The sequence below is a fragment of the Cricetulus griseus genome, chromosome 2 (genome assembly GCF_003668045.3).
Source record: "Cricetulus griseus strain 17A/GY chromosome 2, alternate assembly CriGri-PICRH-1.0, whole genome shotgun sequence".
NCBI lineage: Eukaryota > Metazoa > Chordata > Mammalia > Rodentia > Cricetidae > Cricetulus > Cricetulus griseus.
In genome coordinates, this window is record NC_048595.1 from 319,287,190 (window position 1) to 319,298,777 (window position 11,588).

The 11,588-nt window shown below is 44.0% G+C and overlaps 1 protein-coding gene across 1 annotated transcript; it reads right to left on the reverse strand.

The window, feature by feature from the left end:
• Positions 1-284: 284 nt before the first annotated feature.
• On the reverse strand, positions 285-7,755 carry Ccnb1 (cyclin B1). Its single transcript, XM_027401590.2, has 9 exons — positions 7,599-7,755; positions 6,965-7,135; positions 6,713-6,871; positions 4,568-4,750; positions 2,950-3,108; positions 2,523-2,759; positions 2,142-2,282; positions 1,564-1,674; positions 285-1,336 (listed from the first exon to the last, which is right to left on the reverse strand). The coding sequence occupies exons 1-9, from the start codon at positions 7,617-7,619 to the stop codon at positions 1,229-1,231; spliced, it is 1,290 nt and encodes a 429-aa protein (XP_027257391.1). The 5' UTR covers positions 7,620-7,755; the 3' UTR covers positions 285-1,228.
• Between the last annotated feature and the right edge of the window lie 3,833 nt (positions 7,756-11,588).

Here is an 11,588-nt window from a genome sequence, read left to right on the forward strand (position 1 = left end):
CCTTGGTATTGAATTAGTGTGCACACTTCCTAGTTGGTTGACCTTAAGACTGAAAATTATCGACACGTTTCTTTACAGAAAAACACCAAAGCCGTGCGTTGGTGGCACACGCCTTTAATCCCAGTACTCGGGAGGCGGATCTCTGAGTTTGAGGCCAGCCTGGTCTCCAGAGTGAGTGCCAGGATAGGCTCCAAAGCTACAGAGAAACCCTGTCTCGAAAAACCAAAACCAAAAAACAAAACAAAACAAAAAAAACCACTAAACAGTCAAAATGAGAAATTGGGGAAGCTTTCCATTAATAAATTTTATTCAACTTGACATCAGATGTATAAATTAAAACAAACAGAGACAGGATTTTTGCCAGTTAAGTGTCATAAGACAGTGGAAAGATAGAGGAAATGGCACCTTGGTATAGTGCCAACAACACAAAGTCTCATCTGGCTTCATCAGAATTTAAAGCATATACCCCCTGGGAAAGCTACTATGCATACAGCCAAGCAAGGCATAAAACAACATTTTAGCAGTATTGTGTTTAGAGGCAATGAGAGAATGCAATTTGAATGTATTGTAAAGGATCACTGAATACATTACATACAGTATGAAATGTACACTTAGGAAATGCAATATAGGCATTAAAAGGAATATTGTTGAAAAAAATGAGTCCATATCTCCTTGACAACATATGCATGATTACATTTATATAGGACATTGAGATTAAGGGGCAAATTCTTTTTATACCTTTAATTTTAAACATGCTATTTCCCAAGCCAATTAACAAATAAATAATTACACAAGAAAACTGGGGTTCAGATCTGAAAGTCCATAGCTCAAGACACAGTGAAGGACAGCAACCACCTGAAGAAATAGAAAAGGGAACTAAGGACAAGCTGGTAAATTGACAGTTTAAACAAGAGCTAGGCAGAGGGCTTTGCAGGATGACTTAAAAGATATGACCAGGACACATTAAAGAAGGAAGTACATAAACATATAGGCTACAATTACGTACATTACTTGGATTCTCTGTTAAACTAAAAGCAGTTTCAAAAATAATCCTAAATGTTTTAGACAACCCTTGTTATCCTAGAGTCAGAACAACCAACATTCAAATGAGGTAAGCTATGAAAAGTAAAACAGCCTTTATTGAAGAGCAAGTAAACACTGTATACTATGTACAGGTGGCACATGGTGCCAATTGCATTTGCCGATGTAGTGTAGTGGTCCACTTGAGTTATGCCTTTGACACAGCCTTGGACAAATTCTGAACTAGTGTACAATTCAGCTGTGCCAGAGTGCTGATCTTAGCATGCTTGGATGTTGCATACTTGTTCTTGATAGTCTGTAAGAGAAAAGCACTATAATCAGGGAAAACAAAAACCATCCCACTGGGGTGTGTACATGGAGGGATTAGAGGGAGAAAAGAGATTGGAACAATGTATTACATTTAACTTCAAAGATGAACATAAAACCAAACCTCTCCAAGCCAACCTCTAGCTGGCTTCTCCCTGTCTCCAGAGTGCTGGGATTAAAGGTCTTAAACCAGCTGTGAAGTTTCAATGAACTTACCATGTGCTTTGTAAGGCCACGGTTCACCATGACTACATTCTTAGCCAGGTGCTGCATGACAGGCAGAAGGGATTCTTCAGTATAGGACAGGTAGTGCTGCAGGGTCGGTGTCTAAGACAACAACAAAAGCATGTTAAAACACCAGCCACTTCCAGAAAACTGTTCTAGATGCTATTCAAGAGTCTAGCAGGTAGATAGTGAACGGTAAACACAACTGAAATTTAAATAAATCATCTCTTTGCTCAGGTGTGCTCCTCCGAGAGCCTGTGCTTCAATTTAACCATAGCATTATAGATGCTGGCTTTTCTACCCCAAGGTCAGGACAGCATCTGGTACATGAAGAATGCGTATGGGTCTTAGACCACTTGGTGTAGCTTTCATGTGTGAAAGGATTAACAGACAGACTCCAAAAGGGTGTTATCAGAAAGATGAAAAACCTGAAGAATGGAAGCATTCTAAGTCGGATGGCACCACATTTTCACCACCATTCATTTACTCCTATTGAGGAAGCAGAAGGGCCACAAGGGCAAAAATGGTGCATTCAAAGGCTGTTTACAATTGGTTTGGAGACTGCTTACCCATTCACCGTTGTCAAGAATTTTCAGTGCTAAGCAAAAAGCTCCAGCTGCAATCTGAGAAGGAGCAAAGTGCACCATGTCATAGTCCAACATAGTGAGCTCCATGAGGTATTTGGCCAAAGTATGCTGTTCAACGTCAACCTGAAACAGATCCACATACATACCACTGAGCGTCTTTTGCAGTTTTGCTTTTGCGCTAACTTACAAAGCCCGATCTGTGACTACAAACTCTCAAATACAATGGTCCACAGAAGGCTTTAAGAGTAACCATATAATATCCAACCTGATTAGAAATAATAACAGCCATATCCTTCTCCCATGTACTTATATATCTACCGTATTCTCTAATATAGCAAAATAAAAATTTCAAGTAATGTGTACCTCTCCAATCTTAGAGGCTCTACGGAGGAAGTGCAGAGGCAGAGGGCGACCCAAACTGAAGTTTAGAACTCTTAGAATCTTCATTTCCATCTGTCTGATTTGGTGCTTAGTGTAAGTATTATTAGTCACAAAAGCGAAGTCACCTATTTCTGGAGGGTACATTTCTTCATATTTGCTTGCAATAAACATGGCAGTCACACCAACTAGCTGCAGCATCTTCTTGGGTACACAGTTATCCTGCAATTGAAATGTCAATGAACATGTACTTGAACATCTCAACTGGTGGCACCTTATCTCCCTGTAAAGACAGATACCTGCCTACCATGTAATGGGACCCTGGGTTTGACTGTCAGTGTCCACTCCCCCCTCCTCCAAGAGTCTTCTAGAACCCGGGAATGAAGAACTCTCATTACTTAATTACACATACCTGCATGAACCGGTCAATAATGGAAACAGTCATGTACATAGTCTCTTGCAGCAGCCTAAATTTCATTTGAACCTGTATCAGCCAGTCAATTAGGATGGCTCTCATGTTTCCAGTGACTTCACGGCCCAGTAGATATCTTGGTCTAACTGATTGTTCTTCCTGCAAAAGAAAAATGTCATTTATCCTGGAAGCATCACTCTATACGCCATTTGTGACCACAAAGACCAATTAACTAATATAAAACAGCTCCATGGCAAAGCTTTATTAAGAAAGCAAGGATTAAAATAGCATGACAGGCTTTTCATATTAAGATATTGTGACATTCAATTAACCAGTGGAAAGCAGGCCCACACTTACACCTGTCATAATCTCAGATCAATATCGATTTTACTAATTTCACTTTGTGATATAGAAAAAATTAATCACTAAGTTATATATCAGCTAGAATTTAGCTGATCTTCCAGAGGTCCTGAGTTCAATTCCCAGCATGCTAGCTCAACCATCTATAATGAGATCTAGTGCCCTCTTCTGGCCTGCGGGCATACATGCAGGCAGAACACTATGTATATGTACAAATATAAAAAAGAGAGAATAAGGAATTAAGAACAACTATGTTTAACTACCAAATTCAGTTCTGCAGTTAGGATACAACAAAAAAAACCTTTTAGTATTGACAAGAATTACAAAGTAGACAGCAAGCTTGGACAGATAATCCTATTGAGGACTACTTTAGGAAATATAAATTACGTCAAAAGGAATGGCAGCAAAATGGTTGACTCTTAAGTCAATCCCACCCATTTAAAGGTGGAAGGAAAACCAATTCTTGAAAGTTGTCCTCTGAGCCCCCCATATGCACCCTGTCACAAAGGATAAGAGACTGAGTAAATGAGTGGTAACTGAAGCAGACAGCGCGCTGGAGATATAGTTCAGTGGTAAAGCACCTCTTAGCATGCACAAAGTGCTGTATTTTGTTCCTAGGATTGGAGGTGGCAAATCTGATAAAACTACATTAAAGAACTGTCTTGTTTAAAGAGGTGAAAGCGTTAATGTCCTTAATATCCAACTGGGCTAAGTTGACAAAACCAACCACTTCAATTTTTTGAGTGTGCTCCTTTTGGGCACAAGTAATAGTTTTCCTGCCAAGCACAAGCACACTGACCAAAAAAAAAAAAAAAATCAGAAAAAACCCTTGTGTTGGGACAGCTATAAGTTCTTTAGCATCTTTATCTACCTCCTCCTCCAACCACAAGTTTGGGACTTTCCCCATGTGTGATGTGTGTGTCTACTTTAGGAAGAGTCATAATAGTATCTCCCCAACACAGAAATTCTGTATTCAACGTGACAAATCCACCCCACGGAGTTAGTGACTTTATTTCCATTTCAAAACAGAATTTCAAGTGTTATCTATTGTCAAGAAATGTCAAATGTGCTGTTGATAAAAATCTTTAATTGCTGAGTTAGTGGTGCACAACTTTTTGAGACCAGCCTGGTCTACAGTCAGTTCCAGGACAGTCAGGGGTACACAGGGAAGCCTGGACTCATAAAAACCAAAAGAAAAACAGTTCCTTAATAAACCTAGCTGAATTCAGTAAAATCGTATTGTAACAACAATACTGACCTCCAGCTGTCTGAGATAAGCATATATGTCTTTCACATATTCACTACAGAGGTTTGGATCAGCGCCATCATCTGCATCCACATCGCTCACGGCAAGAATTACATCAGAGAAAGCCTGACACAGGTATTCTTCTGCAGGGGCACATCCAGATGTTTCCATTGGGCTTGGAGAGGGATTATCAACCTTAAAAAAGAGAGACCCCATCAAACAAAGAGAAGCACATGCTACAGTCCAGGAAGGAAGGTCAGTATTGGTATCCTCAATTTAAGAAATCATTCTGAATAAATTAATTTCATTAAAGGAAAAGCATTTCAAATTTTCTTTTTTCTCAAATTTCCTTTTGGGAAATGATTAGTATTCAAAGTAAATGCTGGGCTGGAGAGATGGCTTGCTTAGCTGTAAAAAACACTTGTTTTTGCCAAGGGCTAGAGTCTAATTTCTATGCAGGAACCAGGTAACTCAAAATTCTTGCTCCAGGTTATGATGCCCTCTTCTGCCCTCCTTGGGCATTGCACTTAAGTGCAAACCCCTGCCCTACATATGAAAAATAAATCTTTAATTTAAAAAAAAAAAGAAAAAGAAAATTTCAGAGCCAGGCATGATGATACATGCAGTTAATCCTAGTACTTCTCTGTGAATTGAAGCCAGCCTGGTCTCCACAGCAAACTGCAAAGCCAGCCAGGCAGGAATAGTGAGATCTGGATTCATAAAAAGTTAAATCCAAATTTAGACTAAGCCAGTTTAAAATAGGAAGAACTGGACAAGAAGGGTAAAGGTACCAAGCCCCACAACCCATGTGGTGGAAAAACTGACTCAAAAGGTTGTCTTCTGACCTCTACAAGTATGCACTCACATACAAAATACAATGTGGTTTTTAAGGAGCCCTTTCTACTCCAAGGTAAGACCAGAACTCAGATCCTAGCACCCACCTTGGGTGGATGGGTGCGAAAGCACACCCATGTAAAAGAAAGTCAAAAGGAAAAACAGATAGGTAATAAAGCTATTCATCAGCACCAGGTGGAATTAATTCAAACCACGATAAAGCTTTATTCAGGTGAATACAAGCTCTTCCTTAATTACAAAGATGTTAGAGAAAGTGACATAAAGTAAACTGATAAGAACTGTGTGCTACATATACCGGGCAGTGATGGTGCACACCTTTAATGCCAGCATTCGGGAGGCAGAGGCAGGTGGATCTCTGTGAATTCAAGGCCAGTCTGGTCTACAGAGTGCCAGGATAGGTTTCAAAGCTACAGACAAACCCTGTCTCAAAAAACAAGAAAACCAAAACCAAATCAAACCAAAGAGCTGTGTGCTATGTAGCTCAGGCTGGCCTTGAACTTTCAATCCTCCTGCTTTAGCAAAAGTGCTAGAATTGTACCATCACACCTACGAGTAAAATTTGGTGAGGGTGTGTGTCTGTGTTCAAGAACTGAATATGCACTAACAGACAGAGAGCTACAATCCCAGCCAAAACTCCACCCCCCCCCTTTTGAAACAGGGTCTCACTATCTATAGGTCTGGCTGACCCTTGTTATGTAGACCAGGCTCGCCTTGAACTCAGAGACTCACCTGCTTCTACTCCAGACTGCAGGGATTAGAGGTGGCACCACAACACACCCTATTTAACTCATCTAATTTTCTGCCTGAAAAAACTTTATTCTTGTAACAGGTTTATTAATTTAGTGGCCATATTAGGGAGTAGAAGATTCACAAACACATCTGTGTTTCATTCAATTAATTCCGGACAGAGTTGAAATTACAGAACAACAAAAACCTTTAGTTCAGGATGCTACACACATAAGAAAGCAATGAAAAGATCTGGCCTGGTTGCACCATCCCAGCACTGGAGAGGTGGGGGCAGAAGAATGTCAAATCAAGGGTACCAGGGCTACAGTGACAGAGAAAAATGATGAATGATGATGTCCACCTTTGGTCCCAGACCAAACCTCTGAGTTCCAGGCCAGCCAGGAGTACAGTCAGTCTACACAAAACAAAATCCCACATTTATCCTCTGCCATCTGAATTACAGCTAATACCTACTCCAGAGTGTGTAAATAAAAAAGCTTTGCTGAGCATTCAATACTCAAACGCTACCAGTGTGTAGAGGTCAGAGAAGAAGACTTTTTCATATGCTATGTTTACCAAGATAGGTTCAGGAGAAAGCTTTTCCTCCATAACAGGTTCAGGTTCAGGTTCAGGCTCAGCAAGTTCCACCTCTGGCTCACTCACAGGAACCTTCTCCTGAGGTTTTGGTGGTGGGATTTTAGCTGAAACTTTTCCAGTAACTGAGGTTTTTAGTTCCTGTGGAGGGAATGAAGAAAATAGAATGTTTTCCCAAGGGTGACAGCTGGAAGACGGGCTGGTTCAGGATAGCTGAGCCAAGAAGATAGTTACCTTTTTCAGAGGCACTCTTGCCTGTGCCTGTTCGCTGACTTTGTTACCAATATCCCCTAGAGCGGTTCTCGGTCTCAGCCCGGGCTTGGAGGCTGCAGCAATCGCCACAGGCACACGCTTGGCGCCTGTCATGCTGACCTTGGCCTTATTTTCTGTGTTAAGTTTCGTGTTCTGAAAAAAAAGTTAAGACCACTTGAGAGAGGATCTATGGCGGCTCCAGGAAGTCATGGGTTAATTAAGGCGCGACCCAACTGAGGCTCCCTGAAGTAAAGCCAGAGTTTCAGGGTCTAGCCTGGGGACGTGCCACGCAGAGTTTCCACCCAGATTTTCCACATTCATCTATATTCAAATTCCTCTTATGCCCTAAGCCATCCTAAAGACCGCGAATTTACATCGGAAAGGAAACCACGAAAGCCGGAGTTGTGGACATCTCTCTGCGAAGGCGCGGGGCTCACTCTGGGGGCTCCATCACTCAAGTACACCCTTCACTCCTCCCAGTCCTTCAGCCCGGATAGACCCAGTTGGTCGTCCGCTTCCCCACCTCGTCCGGGGCACTCCGGGACCCCACCCCCACCCCCGCATGGCCGTAGCGGTCTTCTCCCGCGGCGACGACAGCAGCTCCCGTCCGGCTCACCCTAGTGACTCTGAGCGCCATGGCTCCTCCTGAAGAAGAGGCTCGGCGACCAGCAGCAAAATCCCTGGCCTCTAGCGGGCCACGGCCAGACACCAACAGCCGTTCCTCCGCAGCACGCCGGGAGGAGTCTGCCGGGCCTGGGTTTAAACCCCGGGCCGCTCCCTCCTCATTGGTCCGTTCATGGCACTCGCTCTCTTCCCATTGGCGCTGCGAGTTCTCGCAGAATGCGTTTCCTGGGCGATCCCGCGACCACGTTCGGCGGGGGCGGGGCCAGAGCGAGGCTGCGGCCCCCGAAGCACCGCCCATCGGGAGCTCGGGCTCCGCGCCTGCGCACTCGCTGCTGTGCAGCCACCTGCTTTAGGTAGGCATGGAATGCACTGCCCACTAGTGTGCCATCCTGGTTAGCCTGGGAGATTGCTTTGGGCCTTAGGGAAAGACTGTGGAGCCGTCACGGTTCAGGAGCACGCACAACAGTTTGGCTGCCCCTCTACTCACTGTTCCTCATCCTCCTCTTCTACAGAAGTGCAGATGCTATCTTAGAATTCCTGAAAGGTTTTGAGACAGAGATGGTCCTTTATTTAATGTGATTTTTTTTTTTTTCCAGTCGGGCGTTGGTGGCGCACGCCTTTGATCCCAGTGCTCCGGAGGCAGAGGCAGACATATCTCTGTGAGTTCAAGGCCACCCTGGCCTACAGAGCGAGTTCCAAGACAGGCTCCAAAGCTACACAGATAAACCCTGTCTCACAACTCTTCGGCTTGCAGTTCTCCATCCTTCTACCTCAGACTCTTTATTAAGGCTTATTAATTTTAGTGATTTTTCCCACATTTATCACTAATAAATCTTATTTATTTTTGACCAGGATCTTAAGCACAGCTTGAGCTGGAACTGCATATATAGCTGAGAATGACCTTAAATCTCCTATTCTCCTCCCTCCACCTCCTCAGTGTGGGACACTAGGTGTACACCACAGCACTGGGTTTATATGACACTGGGGATTGAACCCAGGCTTCAAGCATGCTGGGCAAACACTACCAGTGCAGCTGTATCTCTAGCCCTCTAGTAATCATTGCTATGCAAATTATTATAGTTAGTAAGCAAATACTATATCTTACCATAGTCTTATCATAGCTCACACTGGCCTGGAAGACTATCTTAGACTGGCCTTGGAGTTTATAGTGGTCTTCCTACCTTAACTTCCTGAATGCTGGGATTAAGGGAATGTGCCATCACACCTGGCTAGGACTTTACTTTTAAGAGTAGTTTTAGGCTTTTAGCAGAACTTCACGGAAGTCCAGCATTTTACTGCCCAGCCTCCTCTAGTATTGGCATAGCACGACAGTGAGGTGTGTGTGGTGAATCATACCAGTAATCCTAACACTTACGAGGCTGAGGCAGGATTGCCACGAGTTCAAAGCCAATCTGAGCTATACTGTGAGTTCCAGGTCAGCCTGGCTTTGGAATGAGACCTTGTCTCAACAAAACAATCACCTGCTCCTAACCAGGACATCTATATCAATGCTGTCAGGGCTCAGGGAATATTGTGGGAGAGACAGTAGAAAGAAAGCAAGATTTGGGAGATAGGAAGGAGTTATGTAACAGCAGGGAAGTTGTTTAAACGGGAAGAGAAAACAAACAAACAAAAGCTCAAAATAGCTTCAGGAACTCCTGAAACTGACAAATTCCCTAGGTCCCCTTCTTGCCACAGTAAAGTTGGCAAGCTACAAAGAAGGCTCTCAGACTGGAAAAGCTTCAGTGAACACCCAGACCAGACCAGCTGCCTGGAAGATCCAATACCAGCTAAGCTTCCTGGTAGAGGTTTAGACCAACAGATACTTGGAAGGGACGGACATTCTCCAGCCTGTTGAGCTGCCTTCAGGCTGTGCTCAGTGTGTTCCAGGGTTCCCATCATTTGTGAACGGTTACCTGACCCAGCGTGGGCCTTGATGATGCAGCCGTCTTTGAGTCATTTCTGCTCCTGTAAGTAACTCCAATATAACTCATTGGTTCACCAAGGTGGACTTTGGTGGTAACCGTACTTTGGTCTGTCATGACCTTCCTATCTGGGTGAGTAGATGTGTGTTTTGTCTCCCCAGAAAAAGTTTTGTGACACAACAGCCATTGTAGGAAAAAATGACTCTCAAGAACTCACTATTGCACTCGTGAATTGACAGCAGCTATGGTTACCTGCGCAAAACCAGCAGCAGATTGGTCCACTGCGAGTCTGAGATAGGATGAACTGTAGGTTGGCCTGAGCAATGTAGTGAGATGAGGGGGGAGGTGCCTTCAGCTACACCCTGAACTTAGTGTTTAAGTTCAAGAGCTATTATAAGGCCCTTCCTCAAAGAAAAAATAAAAGAGAAGAAAATGAAAGAAAAGATCAAGGAATCTTTGATGTAGGCAATGGGCCTACACAGTAAGCTCATTTGAAAAAAAAAAAACTCCCACTTGAAAGCCAGGTGGCAGTGGTACACATCTTTAATCCCAGCCCTCGGGAGGCAAAGGCAGGAGGATCTCTGTGAGTCCAGGCCAGCCTGGTCTACAGAGCAATTTACAGGACAGGCACCAAAGCTTCAGAGAAACCTTATCTTCAACAAAAACAAACCCTAAAACATCCTGTTTGTTTTAGTTTTTATTCTTTGACAATTTCATTCATATATAGAAATCGTAGTAAATTTCAGCCCCCATTACTCTCCCTCATCCCTAGCCCTCCTCCATTAAAACACTTCTTTCTCCCAAGCAGTTCCCCTGTTTCCTTCCTTCCTTCCTTCCTTCCTTTTCTTCCTTCCTTTCCTTTTTTTTTTTTTTTTTTTTTTTTTTGAGACAGGGTTTCTCTGTGTAGCCCTGGCTGTCCTGGAACTCACTCTGTGGACCAATCTGGCCTCAAACTCAGAGACCCGTCTGCCTCTGCCACCGCCTCCCAAGTCCTTGGATTAAAGGTGTGCGCCTCCACAGGCCAAATGCATGGTCAAATCCCAGTGGCTAGAACCTTAAAGATAAAGGGGTTCTTCCCCTTCCCACCCCCATCAGAACCATACAGTGAGAAGCTACACTTCAGCATACTATCACATTTTTCCCCCCTGAGACAAGGTTTCTCTGTGTGTGTAGTCCTGGCTGTCCTGGAACTTACTCTGTAGACCAGACTGGCTTTGAACTCACTGAGACCCACCCGCCTTCACTTCCTGTGTGCTGGGAGTAAAGGCGAGCATCACCAGCACCCAGCTGCCCTATCAGTTTTTTTTTTCTTGTAGTACAATATTTATAATAGAAACTGGCTGAAAACACCACATGCTAACAGATAATATGATACACAAGTAGGGTGGGAACAGACAGGAAAGGGCAGAGGCCATAGGCCTACACCAAGAACCTTTCAATGGACTGCTGAATGGACTGGATCTGGACTTCAGCTGAGAGCCTTCTTTGATAACAGAACAGGTGATGACAGGTCTGGATAGGTCTGGATACCCCAAAGGCCTGTCCTAGGGCCTGCTTGGAGCACACAAATACATAGAGGACATTCTTTACTTCACACAGCAGTGGGAGGTGCAGGATGATCGCCAAGGGCTCAGTGTGGGCATCCATCACAATGAACTCAGAGATGCCCCTGTTGAGGGTTTTGGTGGCTTAATTTCTTTTTCCTAGATAGGCTTTCTCTGTGTAGCTTTGGAAGCTGTCCTGACACTTGCTCTGTAGACCAGGCTGGCCTCGAACTCACAGAGATCCGCCTGCCTCTGCCTCCCATGTGCTGGGATTAAAGGCGTGCACCACCAACGCCCGGTTCTTATCACAGTTTTTAAGGGCTCTCTCTAAGACTTCTTGTCTAGACTGTTTCTTGTGGGTGGGTGAAGAGGAGAGGTTGTCACAGAAGACTTCTATGTCTCTCATTCTCAACTGTGAGTCAGCAGTCATCACACCATTGCAGAAGAAGCTTCCTTGCTTATAACAGCCAGTGGCAGCATGGACCGTGGACATCTGTGTGTGACCTCCAGAGG